Below are 19,710 nucleotides of genomic sequence, written 5' to 3'. Positions count from 1 at the left end.
CCAAACTGAAGGCTGTGCTTTTAATTCTGAATTCTAAATTAATGTAAATTGTGAACTGCAATGGTAACAGTAACAGTATTGACATGGCAATACTCCCTTTTATTTGAATATAACTATATTAAATTCTGGCCAAAAAACACCACAGATTTTCCACAATGCTTCCACTTCAATTACACAAAAGCGAAGAACTTGGAAGGCACGCATCATATTCTAGAGCTATAAAACGCTTTTAAGCATAAAGGTTACATTTGAAGTGCAGTTATTATTATGCAGTTTAACAAAAGGAGTTTGCTGGCATATGCATGTTTATAAATTTGAGGTAAATAAGGTATTAAAATTTGGCCCTGACAGCAGGGCGGTAGCATAGTAGATAGCACAATGCTTTACAGTACAGGCGACCTATTTGAATTCCTGTTGTTGCCTGTAAGGAATTTGTACATCCTCCCTGTGAATGCAGTTTTCTCCAGATTCCTCCCACAGCCCAAAGATATACTGGTTGGGAGGTTAGTAGGTCATTGTAAATTGCCCTGTGATTAGACTAGGATTAAATTGGATGGCATGGCTCAAAGAGCCTGTTTCACGCTGTATTTCTAAACCAAAAACAGACAATTCAATAAAAACTTATTAAAGGTAGTGATAGACATATCAACCATAGAACAAAATCAAGTGTGATATTTAGCAGCTTTGGATGGGACGAATAGGAAAAAGGGATTAGTTTTGACCATTACTATGAAACATCTTAAACATCCTGGTAACCCAAGATGCTAAATTTGATCTTAACTTTCCTCTTAATTATAGGAAGTAGCAAAGATGACTTTTTCTTAGTTTATCTCCCGTGTTAAACATAACTTTGAATCCCTTTCCATTTCTCCCTAGGGTCAATTTTGTCCAATAGCTTACACAACAAGATGTAATGTAGCGTTCCTAATAAACATCTTGGATAGGTGAAAGAGATCCTCCCTCCCCCAACATGTTTGTGCAAATTAATGTGAGGACAGGATATTAGCTGTACTTACACTGCAAGACCTTTCTCATAACACTATCAACATTTTGGCATTGATGCAGAAAATTATTTAAGAACCTCAAAACTTAACATTAAACTCAGCATGCATAGGGAATCAGGTTGCTAGATTATATGGAGAGAATTTGTGCAGTTACGTCACCGCCCTCTCTCCATACAGCCAAGATATATAAACTGGGTAGAAATACCATGTGGCATGCAGAGAGATATGTACGGCAGCTTACATGACAGGAAACAGTCTTCGGCTGCTAAGTGCAAGGGGAATCATGTCAAAAACACATCGTTAATCAAGACAACTACTGTTACTGTCAGTGGTCTAATGCAAGGTCAGATGTGATCATTATGTTAAGCTACTGCATTCGCTGATGCATTTCATTCAGAAGTTAATCTGCAAACCTGCCAGAAATATATAATAAATTTGCAGCTAATGCACACAGCAGTGAAAATAACTGCTGTCATCTCGGAGGTGAGTCATCCATGAGAATTGAAAGTCTTTGACCTACAACCTTGTCTGAATTTGGTTCAGAAATAATTTTGTAATTTTCTTAAACCATACCTCCTACCCACCAGCACTAACGCTTCATAAATCAGACTGAAACTGAATGACAATTTAAACTGGTTATTGATCACTTTCAATCATATTGTGGAAGAAAATTTTAAATACAGAAATAAAAGAGCTGTGTGTTGCTGCAACATTGTGACCTTGTGGACATCCTGTGTTTTCCGATCAAGTTGTAAATCTACATAACAAAGATCATTGTGCTAGGCATTAATATTGCTCCTTACTGTGATAACACAGTTGAATAAACATGACAAGCACAGACAAAAGTGCCACAAATCATGAGAAGAGACTGGTATTGAGCTGTATTTTAAAATTCCCTGACAATAAAATTCTCTGGCATATATTTAGATCTAATGGTCATTACATATCCACATAAAACAATTGATGGCAGCAGCACAGTATATCAAGTGCTTCTAATTCCAGGAAACCATGCATTGAATATTCTTTCATCCCATGAAAGCATCAGCTTGATTTTCATGCGTGAAATATCAATCCTGTGAACAGGAAAATTATCTACTAGATCTACATCTAGTTATTGATCTGAAGTACATTACACAGTAGTATTACAATCAAGGAGTTCGCACAATGTCAAAGCATAGAAACAAAGCATAGTTATTTAAATGGCAAGATCCCTGCTACACCTGATTAACCTGTGATCTTTGTCTCAGAGGCTGTCTTTAAAGAGAGTGAACCTTTGCAAGGCGGAAGGTCCCGATGGAGTACCTGGTAAGGCTCCGAAAACCTGTACCATCCAACTGGCGGGAGTATTCAAGGACAGTTTCTATCTCTCACTGCTATGGGTGGAAGTTCCCACTTGCTTCAAATAGGCAACAATTATACCAGTGCCTAGGAAGAATAATGTGAGTTGAGCACTCATATCTAGTGATGAAATGCTTTGAGAGGTGGTTTATGACTAGACTGAACTCCTGCCTCAGCAAGAACCTGGACTCATTGCAATTTGCCTATCTCCACAATAGGTCAACAGCAGATGCAATCTCAATGGCTCTTCACACAGCTTTAGACCACTTGGACAACAAACACCTATGTCAGGATGCTGTTCATCAACAATAGCTCAGCATTTAATACTATCATTCCGACAATCCTGATTGAGAAGTTGCAGAACCTGGGCCTCTGTACCTCCCTCTGCAATTGGATGCTCGACCTCCTAACTGGAAGACAACAATCTGTGTGGATTGGTGATAACATCTCCTCTTTGCTGACAATCAATACTAGTGCACTTCAGGGGTGTGTGCTGAGCCCACTGCTCTACTCTCTATATACCCATGACTGTGTGGCGAGGCATAGCTCAAATACCATCTATAAATTTGCTGATGATACAACCACTGTTGGTAGAATCTCAGGTGGTGATGAGAGAGCATATAGGAGTGAGATATGCCAACTAGTGGAGTGGTGTCGCAGCAACAACCTGGTACTCAATGTCAGTAAGACAAAAGAGCTGATTATTTACTTCAGGAAGGGTAAGACAAAGGAACACATATCAATCCTCATAGAGGGATCAGAAGTGGAGAGAGTGAGCAGTTTCAAGTTCCTGGGTGTTAAGATCTCTGAGGATCTAACCTGGTTCCAACATATCGATGCAGTTATAAAGATGGCAATGCAATGGCTATACTTCATTAGGAGTCTGAAGAGATTTGGTACATCAACAAATACACACAAAAACTTCTACAGATGTACTGTGGAGAGCATTCTGACAGGGTGCATCACTGTCTGGTATGGGGGAGGGGGGATGCTACCGCATAGGACCGAAAGAAGTTGCAGAGGCTTGTAAATCTAGTCAGCTCCATCTTGGATACTAGACTATAACGTACCCAGGACATCTTCAAGGAGCGGTGTCTCAGAAAGGCAGTGTCCATTACTTAAGACCTCCAGCACCCAGGGCATTTTCTCACTGTTACCATCAGGTAGGAGGTACAGAAGCCTGAAGGCACACAGTCAGTGATTCAGGAACAGATTGTTCCCCTCTGCCATCAATTCCTAAACGGACATTGAACCCTTGGACACTACCTCACTTTTTAACAGATATTATTTCTGGTTTTTGCACGATTTTTGATCTATGTATATGTATGATATGTATACTACAATAGATTTACTTTTGTATTATTATATTTTATGTTTTTTCTTCTATATTATGTATTGCATTGAACAATTGCTGCAAAGTTAACAAATTTCACGACACATTCCGGTGATAATAAACCTGATTCTGATTGTATTTGCAATTTTATTGGTATGCAAGACTACTGTTGTTACATGGAAAATTATTACATGTTACACTCTCACACACACAAAAATCTGTGTGAAAATTATCTGATGCTTCAGAGCCCAGGGAGCTGGAGTGGCATTTTCTGATGGGAATGTTAAGAATATCTTAAGAAAGCATGACAAATCCACTCCTCTTTGGAATTTACTGCACAGGTCAGATTAAGACAAAATACCAAAGGAGCAGAGCTTGTTGTCTTGCCTGAAGTTCTACAACTGGCCTCAGTTTACATTCAGTAAGGTGGGGGGGGGGGGGTGGTGGTAAATACAGGAGAATGTTCTTCTTTCTGAACCTGTGTTTTTTTGCTGTGTGTGTTGTGGTGTCTTAAATTTTGTAAAAATATGAGATGAAAGACTGAACAATTGCAAGTGACACTTTCTTTCTGAGCTGACAGCATATAAGATACCTGTACAAGTTAAACACTAAGAGATGTTAAATGTTTGCGAATTGTGGCTGGATTCTTACACTGTAGGTTTGTTAAATGTTTGCTAATAGCAGCAAGATTCTTTCTTGGCCTCAAGATACCAGTGGCATGAGCATAAAAGACCAAACAGTTTATCAGTCTCTGGGTGTCAACTCAATGCTTATGGAACTGCTAAAGAAACCGTGCTGAGATAGTGGCTTGAGAACAAAAGACCAAATAGTTTGCCTGTCTCTGTCCGCCTTGCTAAGCTTGTGGATTGAACCCCCATTGAGGCGCCTTTCACTCAATTCTTTGGACTTCACCTAGACCAAGGAATCACGATCGATCTGTACCTTGTACAGACTCGGTAATTTCATGAGTTGGAATTCAGACCTCCCCCAGCAACGGCAACAATCAAGTGGAGACTACAAATATTGTGAGAAGCTTGTGGAAGGCTATCCAAAGCGTTTGACCCAAGTTAAACAATTTAAAGGCAATGCTACCAAATACTAACAAAATGTATGTAAACTTGTAAACCACTGGGAATGTGATGAAAGAAATAAAAGCTGAAATAATCATTCTCTCTACTATTATTCTGACATTCCACTTTCTTAAAATAAAGTAGAGATCCTAACTGACCTAAGACAGGGAATGCCGAGTTCCTCCAACATTTTGTGTGTTGCTTTTGGATTTCCAGCATCTGCAGAATCTCCTGTGTTTATTGCTACAAAATCCTAAATCTAAAATAAAGGAAGGTCTAGATATGGTTTCACTAAAAGACATGATGTTGCATAAACAATGGCTAATAATAAAATATAGAAGATTGAGAGGAAATTTGATACAGGTATACAAAATTATGAGGGGTATAGATAGGATAAATGTAGGCAGGCTTTTTCCACTGAGGCTAAGTGGAACTACAAGTAGAGGTAATGGGTTAAGGGTGAAAGGTGAAAAGTTTAATGGGAACATGAGGGGAAACTTCTTCACTTAGTGGGCTGTGAGAGTGTGGAATGAACTACCAGTGCGAGAGGTGCAATCGAGCTTGATTTCAATAGTTAAAAGAAGTTTGGATAGGTACATGGATAGTAGGGGCATGGAGGGCTATGGTCCTGGTGCAGGTAAATGGAAGCAGGCAGCTTAAATGGTTCAGCACAGACTAGATTTGCCGAAGGGGTTGTTTCTGTACTGTACTTTTCTATGACTCTATAACACTTAATAAATGAATGCAATAACATTTCTTTCCAGTGCAAAAATGTGAGGAAGATAACACAATCATGGTAACAAAATGTAGTTTAAGACACTATCAGATCCAAAGAGGAGTCCTATAAGGTACCCAGCAAAAATCATAGGTCTGAGAATGAGAGAAATCAGAATGTCCAAAATACTGATTCAGATAGTGAAAATAGAGTGTGGAAGGAACATAAAAACGGACTGCAAAAACTTCTACATTTATGTGAAATAAAAGATCAGTGGAAACAAATGTTGGTCCGTTACAGTCAGAAAAGGGAGAATTTATAATGGAATGTAGAAATGGCAGGGCAATTAAATGAATACTTTGACTGTGCCTTCACAGAAGAGAAATCAGTTAATTTCCCGGGCAGCTTGAGAAAGCAGTTAATGAGCTGTCGCAATTCTAGGCTTTATCAACAAGAGCTATAGAGTGTAAAAGCAGTGAAGTCATGCTGAATCTTTATAAAACTCTGATCCAGATTTAATTAGAGCATTGAGCACAATTCTGGTTGCTTTATTAAAGAAGAATACGAAGGCATTAGAAGGCACAGAGAAGATGCTGGGGTATGGTCCCTGGGATGAGCAACTATAGAGTTACTATAAAACAAGAATAGAGAGGCAGGAAATTGTTTTTAAAAGTTCAAAAGATTAAGGAGAGGTCTGATAGGTCAAGGGCTAGAGAAGAAGGAAGCTGATAGAAGAAAAGAGTATACCAAAGGAGAACGGGAAGGAGGAGGGGATCCGGGGGAAGTAATAGGCAGGGGAGAAGTAGTAAAAGGTCACAGTGGGGAATAGAGGACCAATAGCACTATGAGCAAGAACTTCTTTTATGCCTTATGTGGTTGGATTCTGGGAAGCTCTACTTGTAGATACAGCGAAGGCAAATTCCACTATGACTTCTAAAGGAGGAATTGGCTAAGTAAAAGGAAACTTCACAAAGCTGCACAGAACAGAAGAGAGGAATGTTTGAGATACTAGAGAGCTAGCATGTGCATCAGTGTCAAATAGTCTCTGATGGTGTTATTAGTATTCCATTGTTCTATGAACCAAGAGTTTAATGAAAAGAATAAATTAAAAGAAATTAACTTATTCTTGAATTAAGTCCTGAAGAAGAGTCTCAGCTCAAAACATTAACTGTTTACTCTTTTTCATAGATGCTGCCTGACCTGCCAAATTCCTCCTGCATTTTTGTGTGTTGCTTTGGACTTCCAGCATCTGCAGATTTTCTAGGTAACTAGTAACAGTCCTGGTGACATTAAGGGCTCCAAAATCTGAAAAATCACCAGGGCCTGACATCCTGCACCCCAAGTACTAAAACAGGTACCCGTGGACAAATTGGATGTACTGATAGTAATCTAACAAAATTTTACTGATTACAGAACTGTCCCTAAATATTTTTTTAAAAAGAGATAGGAAAAAAATAGACCATAAGCAGATCAGTTAGCTTAACATCAGTAGCAGAGAATACAGTTAAAACTATTATGAAGAATGTGATGAAACGTCAGTTTAAAATATATCCAGGACATTTGTTAAAGTCAATGCAGATTTAAGAAAAGGAAATCACATTTGACAAACCTAGGTAAGGGAGAAAAGCCCTTCCTAAGTGATTAATTAAAGCTCATGGGAGTGATATACTAGCCTGGGTTGAAAATCAGTTGAAAGACAGAAAATAATGAGTCAATTACTTTTAAGAGAGGCTTTTAAGGGTGACAGATGTTAACCACTGGGATAAAAAGACAATGCATATCAACACAAACAAGAGAAAATCTGCAGATGCTAGAAATCCAAGCAACACACACGAAATGCTGGAGGAATTCAGCAGGCTAGGCCACATATATGGGAAAAAAGTACAGATGAGATTTTGGGCCAAGACCCTGTGGAGAAGGGGAGGGAGACTGAGATGTCCAAGTGTTGGGATGGACAGCAGTTTTTAATGAACTCTAGATCATGGTCTCTGGGGGGCATTGCTATTGCTTGATAGTGGGTGGATGGGGGTGGTTGATGCTTTTGCTGGAGCAAGTAGAGGGAAGGTTGATGATTTGGCGGCTGTTGCTTATGCATGGGAGGGAGGCTTTGGGGTTCTAAAATTTCTAGGTCTTTTAGGCCATTCGTTCTTTGAGTTTTTCTTGTGTTTCATGAATGTCTGCGAAGAGTAAGGATTTCAGGTTGTAAGCTATATACATTCCCTGATATAAATTGAACCATTGAAATGAGACAAAATTTCTTCATTCAGTGGGAGGAAAAGGCTGCAGATGTCATATTGTTGAACATAATAAAAATATGTAGATTTCAGACATAAAAGGAATCAAAAAGACGTCAATATCTAAAAGCTATTGAGATAGAGAATCAATATACATGTGGAGCATGTACAAAGGGCAAAATAGCCTACTCCCACTCCTTTTTTCTTCCACTCACTGGCAGGTAAGTAAATATAATTTCTATTTACTTCTTAAGAGGTTTCTGAAATATTGTGAGGAAAAAAAGGATTAAAATTTTCACAGGCAGCATCATAACAGTGACATTTTGACTGTAAAGTTCTATTTAAGAAACATACTCTTTATTGAGATCGTCTTTCCCTTTTAGTATTAATGCAGGGAATTGACACGAATTGAGTGTGAAGCTCCAGCACTCTAAAAATCATTCTAGCTACTATCTGGTTATCATTACATTATTATTGATAAATGAGGAACTGAGTCAACTATTAGTCACTTAATGATTTTAGTTAGCTTGGGGCCAAGGAATAGGAATGGTCGGGCAAGGAAATTGAGGTTAACATATAAATTCTGAACTATTAACCTCTTCCAAAATTATGGCCAATTTTCTTTTGTCCTGAGGCATTATTTTCTTTTTGACTTTGTTAGTCATAGATAACACTTAATAACACTAGGTGCAACTCAACAGTATATGCTGCTGGCTAACACAAGGTCATGGACCGTTATATACTCCTGAACGATAACCTCAGTGAAGCACTCTTCCAGCAAAACATGAAGGATTGCAGTCAGAATAAGAAACGCTCCCTACTGCAGAAGCATATGGTAATGCCATCCCACAACTCCACTGACACAGCAGACACTACCATTCAGCACATAAATTTGGTGAAATACCAGTGGATAAAATTCATTTAATAGCACGGGAGCAAAATGACTTCAACATCTCCATTTAATTTTTCCCCCCGATGCATTCTATTCCTTTGAGAGTGCAATATGCTAACCAGAAGATGATTTTGGAGAGGATACAAGACCATAAGATATAGGAGCAGAATTAGGGCATTTGGGCCATCAAGTCTACTCTGCCATTTCAATGGTTCAATTTAATATCAGAAAAGGCACACAGTATACAACCTGAAATCCCTACTCTTCGCAGACATCCACAAAACAGAGAGAAAAAAACTTAAAGAATGAATGACAGACAACCATTAGAACCCAAAACCCTGTCTCCCACACAAGCAGCAGCAAAAGCATCAACCCTCGCCCCACTTATCCAACAAAAGCATCAACCCCTACCACCCACCATGCAAACAATAGCAAAGGCCCCCAAAGATATAGAGTCTGTCAAAAACATCTCTCCATCCTCTCAGCCCCAAACTGACTACAGTTTATTAGAAGGTACAAACAAGTGGTCCCAGCGGAAGTTAGGAATGGGAAAATTTTATACAAATCCCCTAATCTCAAATCTCAGTGTCTGTTGGGAATTCATTGTGTATCTGCAGTTTTCTTCTTCCTCTCTAGCCCTATTCAGTAGGGAGCAGTTATTAAAAGCTCCTTTAAGCTCCTTCTCACGGAAGATCATCACTGAAGCATACTGTACATCAAAATTAGGTTCCATACAATGCTAACATTAGATGGAGTTTGAGACTGTGAAGAAACATTTATGTCAGTTAACTCATTTGAACAATTATCAAATTGTTCTGATATTGTAGGGTTCAAGCAGTCAATTACTGAATAAAATTCCACCACAAAAAAACTAAATTATCATATCTAAAACCATGACCCAGTTTTACCAAATAGTCTACACTCGAAATAGTGACTCAGAACCTCTGCTGACTGGTAACTAATTCAGTCCTCAAAACCATTCTGAACAGAGCAAGTCCCCAGGCAGAAACTTCCTTGGGGAAGTGACCTGGCAGGAACCTACAAAGAGTTAGCATGCCTGTTATCCACTGCATGATACATAATCTCTCACCTGCTCTAATGTCAGGCTTCTGTTAAAAACATCTGGAATATCACTTCATTTCTACTCAAGCTTGAACAATGTCTACTTTTGTTCTTTATACAAACAATTAGGGGACTGCTATTGATTTTCTTGCTTACTCCAATGAAGGACTTAATTTACAGCACTTCCAATCCTATTTATCCTTTGACAATAGAGGATCTCTGATTCTGTTTCATTGCAGTGGATTTCCTCAGCTTTGATTAATAGCCTCCTAATTACCACAATTTCCTTCGCTATGAGGAATTCACTCTTCTCTCCTAGTTAATTTGCCTTCATTATTACAGCTTTAATAAAACATAGAACAGTGTATCTCAAGAATAGGCCTTACAGCTCACGATGTCTAAGCTCAAATTAAACTAAATCTCTTCTGGCCTATTCATGACCTGTATTCCTCTTTCCCTACAGGGATCTAAAACATTTTTAAATGCTGCTATTGTATCTGTTTTTACCATAACTCTGGTAACCTGTTCTAGGATCAGAACTGAAAATAGTGAGCAACTGCACAGGGTTGAAATAAACTGCAGAGATTTATAAACTTAATTAGCTTCATCATGGGCACTAGCCTCTGAAATATTCAGGACATCTTCAAGGAGCGATACCTCAAAAAGTCCATCATTAAGGACCCCATCACCCAGGTCATGCCTTGTTCTCATTGTTACCATCAGGGAGGAGATGCAGGAGCCTGAAGGCACACACTCAACAATTCAGGAACAGCTTCTTCCCCCTCCATTTCTGAATGGACATTGAACCCATGAACACTATCTCACAAATTTTTAATTTTTATTTTTGCACAACTAACTTAATTTAACTACAAGATATATATACACATATACTTCTTGTAATACACAATTTATTCTGTTATCATGTATTTCATTGTATTAGTGCCACAAAAACAACAAATTTCACAACATATGCCAATGATATTAAACCTGATTCTGATGAATGTGACCATCTATGTGAAAATGAACTGCCCTGCACATCATCTTTAAATGCTCTCCTTCTCACCTTACCCAAAAGTTAAGAGTCATTTGCCATAGGAGGAGTGCGGTAAAGACTCATAGCTTTAGGGTAGCTGGTTTGTTGTGAGAGGAGAGATGAAGTAAATTAGGTCTGTTTTCACCAGGACCCCTTGTTTAATGGTTTTGGTCCATGTCATAAAAAAAAGTTTGGGAACCCCTGCTCTAGAATTTAAAAGAATGAGTGCAAATTTCACTGGAACCTACAAAATTCTCACAGGGTTCAAGAAACTCAATGCAGGAAGATAGCTTCCTCTAGCTAAGGAATGAAGACTGAGGAGACTCAATCTCATATTCAAGAGCAGCCCATTAAAGCATTGAGTTAAGGAGTAATTTCTTCAAACCTCGAAGCAGGTGGTCATGTTAGAACTGACAGTTCCATGGGAAGACCAGATTGAGGAGCCAAATAACAGCAGCTGATACTGCAGTGCCAGAGACAGGAGACGAGGGCACAATGCAAGCCTATAGTGGATTTTGACATACCACAGGCTCTCCTTATTAGCGTTACTAACCTCTCCTTGGCATTACAGGGGCTGTAAGGAGAAGAGCCATCAGGACCATCACAGAGTCTGCTGACTGAGCCTCCAGATGCTTATGGATCAAGTGGCATGACACATGGACCAATGCTGCTTGGGCACAAGTCAATGCCAGATCAAATACGGCTGGATCACCTGGACAGGAGTGTCTGTTGTTCAATGACCCTGACACACCTGGTGAGTCCAAGTCACAACACTAATGATGTGTCTCAGTGGATACATAAGTGTATCTCAGCATCATGCTGACAGTGAACCTTTGTAATTCCCTGTTAATATACTGATCAGATGGTAAAGTAGGTTAGAGCTATAGAAGATGGAATATAATTCTGATAAGCATGAAATGATGTATTTTAGGAAAATGTACAAAATGAATGGTATTGCCTTGAAGTCATTTACATCTTTGGGGCACTCCTAATATTTCTTGGATGTTTGCGAAGAAAGAGAATTTCAGGATGTATATTGCATACATTTCTCTCACATTAAACGTACCTATTGAAAAACCATTAAAAAAACTGTCAAATGTTAATGTGCAGAGAAAAAAAACCATGCAAGCAAATAAACACAAGCAAATAGCATTCTGAACTGAAATCCACACAGACAGCCCTGTCAATGCACCTTTAGTTCAGTGCAGAGTGAAGCAGCGAACAGAAACAGCCCATTCCTCTCCTTGGGTCCCAACATGTTGATCTTTTCAGTCTGGCCTGGCACTTAAATCATCCAAACATTGGGTTCAGTCGCTTCGATACGCTCTTGAGCCCTTTGCTCTACTAACTTCAAACTATCATCGGTTATCAGCTTGTAGTTTCTTTGACTTTTAGCACCAGTAATGTGAACAGTGATTGTTCTTGCAAGTAAAGAAATCAAACATAATAACTTTACCAAATGATTAATATTTGTAATGGCTAGCAAATTCAGTATAAAAATAGGATTTTTCTGTTCAGATTTCAGAACAGTGTGGGTGACAGGGCCATGCTGTTCTCCTTATGCACAAGTATAATAAAGTGTGGTTGAATGTTAAAAGTGTCTGTGTTCTGAGTCGTTATTTCATTGTCGACAACAATATAGGATGGTGAAGGAAATCTGTTGAATACTTGCCATTATTGGCCAGTACACAGAATACAATAGGAGGGAAATTATGGTCCAAACTGTATAAAACATTTTCTGGTCATAGCTCAAGTACTATGTACAGGTTGGTATTTATCATGGTAGGGAGGACCATGATTACACTGTTAGTTTAGGATAGGCTGTGTTTGATTTCTTTTGGAGCAGAGGAAGCTGAGGAGAATCCAGATAGAGACGTACAGTGTGAAATTATATAGGGTTGACTGTATGAAACATTACATTATTTAGGGCAAGAGGGAAAAACCTATGCCGTTTATTAATACGCTGAGACTGTCTCCTGATTCCAAACTGTCTAGCAAAAGAAACAGCTTCTTAGCATCCATCCTGTCAGCCTTTTCACATTTCAGTGAGAACAATTCTCATTCAAAGGTGAGAGAACACAGGCCAATCCTGTTAAATTCTCCTCACAGTTTTACTCACCCTTCCAAGAGATCAATCTAATGAATCTATACTTCATGAACACCACCACAGATTATTCTTTTAATGCAAAAGCTAAAGTTGCACACTGGCATTCCGAATCAGATTCTAGGTGCACATTTTCAGCAATTCATTCTTACCTTCACCTTCCAACCTCCTTGCAATTATAATACAAATACAATATAAATACTTTATTGTCACCAGACAATTGATACTAGAGCGTACAATCATCACAGTGATATTTATTTCTGCGCTTCACGCTCCCTGAAGTACAAATTGAAGTAATACAATAAAATTTTAAATTATAAATCGTAATTAGAAAATAGAAAAGGGAAAGTGTCAGGATCTGTTCAGCAGTCTTATCACAGTTGGAAAGAAGTTGTTCCCAAATTTGGTCATACGGATCTTCATGCTCCTGAACCTTCTCCCAGAGGGAAGTGGGACAAAAAGTGTGTTGGCTGGGTGGTGGGACTTATCCTTGATTATCCTGCCAGCACTGCTCTGACAGCATGTGGTGTAAAGTGAGTCCAAGGATGGAAGACTGGTTTGTGTGATGTGCTGGGCTAGGTTCACGATCTACTGCAGCTTCTTCCTGACTTTAGAGACATTAAATTCCTAAATAAATCCCAAAGTCACTTTACAGTGCATCAAAGGAAGCTTCCAATTCTTTCTGAAAATAAAAGCTGCATATCCAGCACAAAGCTCATAGAACTTGATCTCCTATTTGCATAGACTGCAGATAGCTAAATACCAATGCTGTCCCCGTCCCTGTAAAATTGTTCAATTGCACTGATAGAAGCAGCAAACCAACATCTCATTCAGGTGAACATCTTCAGCATCAAACCCCTAATTCCATCTCCTATTACTTCCTAGGAGTCTTTTGACCATAACTACTGAAAATGGAGAAGCATAAAGGACCAAGACCCATAATCTATAGGCCGGGTATATATAAAGGCCCATCACAAACTACTGGAAGAATGCACAAATTCCCAAATGCCACCACACCCCTCCCCCCCATCCCAGCTTCACAGACCACAGATCCTATAATGACCTATTCTGTTATCTGAGAATTGGAGTGGAAGCAAGTCAGCCTCAGTCCCAAGGGAGTAGCTAAAATGAACTACAAAACGGATGTGCCTTAAAAATAAGGTATTATTTCCTCACTGGTTTTCTACTGCAACTGCACATTATTTTCCAGAGAACACAAATGTCAGCAATCAAGTAACAAATAAATACAAACACACGGTCAAAGTTGATACTTACACCTTACTTTCAAAGCTAAATTTGACTTAATTAAAAATATAACACAAGATCCAAGTATTTTTCTAAGGGCATCACAGTATGTTACTTAGTTAAATATACTTCAAAAGGTCCCTGGCTAATATTAATTTAAAGTCACATCAGCAGCAGCTGAGATATAGGTAGATTTGTTTAATGTAGGAAGAGCAATGCACACAAAATGCTGGAGTAACTCAGCAAATTGGGTAGCATCTATGGAAGTGAATAAACAGTTAAAAGGAAGGGAAAAGATGCCAGAATAAAAAGGTGGGTGGAGGGGAAGAAAGACTAGCTAGAAGGGTGGTTGGGGAAAGGTAAGGGACTGAAAAAGAAACAATCTGATCGGAGAAAGGGAGAAGAAGGGACATCAAGAGGAGGTGATAAGCAGGTGAAGAGAAGAGATAAAGACCAGAGTTGATAATAGAAGAGGGAAAAGGGAGGGGAAAAAATTACCAGAAAGAGAAATTGATGTTCATCCCATTACGCAGGAGGCTACCTAGATAGTATATCAGATGCCCCTCCACCCAGCAAGGCAAAAGAAGAGGCCATGGACTGACACGTCATAACAAGAATGGGGATGTGCATTAAAATGGTTGGCCACCAGGAAATTCTGCTTTTGGCTGATGGAGTGGAGGTGCTCAGCAAAGTGATCCCCCAATTTACGTCAGATCTCACCAATGCAGAGGAGGCCACATCAGGAGCTCCAAACAGTTCATCCAGGTGAGGCAACACTTCACCAGTGAATTTGTTGGAGTCATCTACTGTATCCGGTGCTCCCGATGCGACCTCTTCTATGTTGGTGAGATTCAATATAGATTAAGAGACTGCATTTTAGAGCACCTCTGCACCATCCACCAAAAGTGGACTTTCCCAGTAGCCAACCATTTTAATTCCTCTCCCCATTTCTGTTCTGTTATGTTGGCCTATAACCTCACCTTTTGCCATGAATGAAGCCACCCTCAGGGTGGAGGAGCAACACCTCATATTCTAGCTAATTAGCCTCCAACCTAATGGCATAAGTATCAGTTATTCCTTCCAATAATGTATTTTGCCTCCCTTTTTCCTCTTCTTCTATTCCTCCCTATGGCTTATTACCTCTCCTACTCTGCCTATCACCTCTAACTGATGCCCCTCCTCCTTCCCTTTCTCCTATGCTCTATTCACCTGGCAGATTCATTCTTCTCCAGCCCTTTAACCTTCCCCACCTACCTGCCTTCACCCATCACCTTCTAACTAGGCCTCCTTCCACTCTTCCCAGTTTTTTATTCTGGTGTCTTCCCTCTTCCTTTCTAGTCCCAAAGAAAAGTCTTGGGTCAAATGTCAACTGTTTGTTCATTTCTAAAGATGCTGCCTGACCTGCCGAGTTCCTCCAGCATTTTGTGTGTGTTCCTCTGGATCTCCAGTGTCTGCAGATATTGTTTATAATGTACAAAGATCCTCCGCAGTTGCTATTAATTTTCCTATATCCACTGTTAAGTGTATAAGCACTATGCAGTGTCATATTAAAACACACTAGGCATGTGGAATCAGAATTTCATTGATGCAAGAAACAGTATTATGCAAAATGCCCCGATGCTAAAATTCACAATGAAATCATCACTGCAAGAAAATCAGTAATTGAATCCATTCAGACATGCGGTAGGTAAAGAGCAATTTTAAACATCATCTGCTTAACAATGCCAATTCATAATAACCATCCCAAATAACATTTTAAGAGTTGACCCTCACCCTGTTGCTCAGTCTGTGAAAATTCCTCTCTGAAATGACAAGTTTTCTACTCTGGCAGAACTATTACTATGTAAGCACCACTCAGATATTGGAAACACCCATATTACTCTAGCTGAGATTAACATAGGACATAAGAGCAGAATTAGGTTATTTGGCCCATCAAGTCTACTCCACCATTCCATCATGGTTGATTCATTACCCCTCCCAATTCCATCATCCTGCATTCTTCCCTCAACCTTTGATAATCTTAGTAATCAAGAAATTATCAACATCTGCTTTAAATATACTCAATGACTTAACCTCCATAGCCATCTGTGCCAACAAATACCAGATTCACCGTCCTCTGGCTAAAGAAATTCTTCTTCATCTCTGTTCTAAATTGACATCCCTCAGAATAGAAGGCTGTACCTTCTGTCCCTAGACTCACCCACTATGGGAAACTTCCTCTCCACATCCAGTCCAAATAAGGCCTTTCAATATATATATTAATTCAAAGTTCAAAATACATTTTGAAATCAAAGTACACAAATGTTACCATATACAACCCTGAGTTTCATTTTCCTATGGATACACTCATATAATTAACCAATATAACAGGATTAAACTTTATTTATTGGGGTACAGCACAGAACATGCCCTTCCAGCCCTTCAAACCACGTTACCTAGCTATCCCTAGCCTAACCATGGAACGACTTACAATGACCAATTAACCTACTAACCGGTAAGTCTTCAGACTGTAGGAAGAAACCAGAGCACCCGGAAAAAACTCACGCAGTCATGGGGAGAATGTACAAACTCCTACAGTCAGCGGCAGGAGAAAATGTGTTTTTGTTGAAGTGTGTTTCTCATTACTCTTCACTGCAAATTGATTGAATGTATTTATTTAAAATTTTAAAAAAAGAAACCTGCTGATATCAAATTTCTGAAGTAGTTGTTTCCCCAGGCTTTGCTTGTGTATACGTCAAGCCATTTTACACGCAGAACCTTTAATCAAGCTTGGTTGCATAAAATTAGGCAGATGACTTCTGCATTTTTTTAAAGCAAATTTAAGAAAACACTGGTGAATCTCATCAACTTTTGGCTGGTGGCTAATGAAACAAGGAAAACAAGTAAATACTTCGTTAATCGCTCTTTTTCTGACAAATGACTTGAAGGCAATTCGATGTGCCAGCACTAAGGCAAGGCAGCGGACCCATCACCGAGAGCGAGGAAGTCCCAAGGTTCGATTGATTTAAGCGGCGGGCTGAACTGGAAAGGTCGGGTTGGGTTCAAATCGAGGCAGCAGGTCCAGACCCCAGAGCGTATTGAAGCAATTGGACCATGTTTGCACAACGATTTAGGCACCAGGCCAAATTGGAAAGGTGTTGGGGACAGAGGCAAGAGATAAGCCACTCTGTTGTGAGCAAAGGGTCTGGAGATGGACTCTTTGTGGACTTCAGTTCAGAGCTCTATTTGCTTGCGTTTATTGTTTGCAAGATTTGCTTTTCCCTCAGTACATTGGGCATTCGACAGTCTTTTTTAGAAATGGGTTCTTTTGGGTTTGTTTCATGGCTGCTTGCTAGGAGACTAATCGCAAGATTGTATAATTATATGTACTTAGATAATAAATGTACTTTAATCTTTGGATCTCCTTGTTTTCACAAATTTAGGACTACTAAAATAACATCAATTCCCCCCCTCCCCGATCCTTTATAAGATAGGAAAACTACAAAAATGGTTTAACATCCCCAAAATTTCTTTAGCCAGAGAGTGATGAATCTTTGGAATTCGTTGCTACAGGTGGCAGTGGGGCCAAGTCATTAGGAATATGTAAGGCATAATAGATTCTCGATTAGTCAGGGCATGAGAGTTACAGGGAGAAGGCAGGAGATTGGGACTGAGAGGGAATTAGATCAACCAGGATAAAATGGCAGAGCAGACTCAATGGGCCAAATGACCTAATTCTGCTTCCATATCTTATGGAAAAATTAAATGAACAAACAACTTACTGCAATGTACATTATTTAAAATCAAACTGCAAGCAAATAAAACCTTGCCCTGGATTAATCATGTACACTTTTAACATGTTAACCTTCATGCTATTTCTCAAATATTTATTCCTCATTACAAATCTAGAATTCAAAACATGATACAGATTCTAAATCTCTAATCCAACTTCCAATGGCTTGGAGATTATGTTGACAGCGATGATGCTGATAAGTTTCATAACCATCTTGTACATTACATTGCCTATGAGACAGAGACACTTGTGGTATGAACGTTGCTGTTAAACTGTGCATGACTAGCATAAATATTCTATTAGAGGGAAGCCACTAAAGTCCAAGCCAAACATTAAAATAGGAGACAACAATAACGACACTGGAATTTAAAAGAGATCAAATGTTCAAATGGCAATTACAATGTTGACCCTTGTATATTATATTTCATCTACTGAACAAGGAACATCTTGAACAAGAAAAATGCACAATTCTTCTGTAGATGTGGCTTAAAACAATTGCTGATATCAAGTTAAAAACAGTTAAGCAATGGATGGGGCAAATAAAACATCACACCATTATTGAAACCAAAAGTTAGTGATTGGCATGTCTGGTAATACTATAAATTTTTTTACACATCACCACCAAGAAGAGTTTTTTAACTATTAGAATCTTAATAACGATAATGCTCAGCAAATCATAGTTGACCAAGTTACAGCCATGGTTAAACCATCATTACATCATGTAATAATGATTGTTCAGAGGGTACAGAGTGGTTAGAATGTTCACTAATGCAGACTCTGCATCCTTGGGCAAATACATCAAAAATGTAACTGCAACACGCATATAAACAAATAACAAACACCTCACAGACCTGTGCAGAGTTCTTCATTGGAATTTTTTTCTTTGTTTGATCTCTTCCCTGATCTTGTCCTCTCTCCAGGGTACCATTTCCATTCTCATGTCCATTTTCACTTGGCTCAGCCAACATGCCATTCTCTACTTGACGCGGTTTCTTCCCGACTTGTTTTTCCCACTTTTCATTTCGTTCTTGTGGTCTTAGTGCAAGGTCCTTCTGAAATAGCACAAGAAAAATTATAAATTATAACATTTCATTTCTTGTTTGTTGAAAGACAAATGATGAGTATTCTTGAAGTTAGCTGGGTGGTTTCACAAATACCAATCTTTAATTGCCTTACTGAAGCATGAACTTAGATGCCTCAGTTTATCAGGAGACATTATACCTCTGGATTCTACATTTGCCGATGCCTACACACACTTTAATATACTATCGCATTAACGATGACTGCGGTATCAACATCTCTGAGGATCTATCCTAGATGCAACATATCGAGACAGCTACAAAGGAGGCATGACAGTGGTGATATTCCATTAGGAGCTTGAGGAGATTTATTATGTCACCAAAGACATAATAAAACCACAAGTTTCTACAGATGTCCCATGAAGAGCCTTCCAACTGGCTGCATCACCGTCTGGTATGGTGGGGGGGGGGGGGGGGGGGGAGTGGCTACTGCACAGGATTGAAATAAGCTGCAAAAAGTTGTAACATTAGTCAGCTCCATCACGGGCACTAGACTCCATAGTATTGAGGACATCTACAATGAGTGTTGCCTCAAAAGGGCAGTATCTATTATTAAGGACCCCTACCTGATAGAATTTTCTGAATAACGAAATATACTTGTAGATGTTATTCACATACATTTCCAGATCTTGCCTTGTTTTCATTGCTACCATCACAAAAGAGGTACAGAAGCCTGAAGACACACACTCCATTATTCAGGAACAGCTTCTTCTCCCCTGCCATCAGATTTGTGAATAGACATTGAATCCATGAACACTATCTCATTAATGTTTTAATTTCTATTTTTGCACAAATTTAATTTATATTTATTCCAATTCTTTTTCCTTAT

The 19,710-nt window shown here is 39.0% G+C and overlaps 1 protein-coding gene across 11 annotated transcripts in view; it reads right to left on the bottom strand.

Moving 5' to 3' along the window:
• fbrsl1 (fibrosin-like 1) overlaps positions 1 to 19,710 on the bottom strand; it is a 1,000,035-nt gene that overhangs the window by 711,615 nt on the left and 268,710 nt on the right. For all 11 annotated transcript variants that reach the window (XM_059994617.1, XM_059994618.1, XM_059994619.1 and 8 more), the window contains exon 2: positions 18,654 to 18,854. In XM_059994617.1, coding sequence (XP_059850600.1) covers positions 18,654 to 18,854 — 201 coding nt within the window. The remainder of the gene's footprint in view (positions 1 to 18,653; positions 18,855 to 19,710) is intronic.

The sequence above is a fragment of the Hypanus sabinus genome, chromosome 18 (genome assembly GCF_030144855.1).
Source record: "Hypanus sabinus isolate sHypSab1 chromosome 18, sHypSab1.hap1, whole genome shotgun sequence".
Classification (NCBI taxonomy): domain Eukaryota; kingdom Metazoa; phylum Chordata; class Chondrichthyes; order Myliobatiformes; family Dasyatidae; genus Hypanus; species Hypanus sabinus.
Note: the sequence above shows the minus strand (reverse complement) of the source record. Positions and strands in the feature narration are given on the sequence as shown.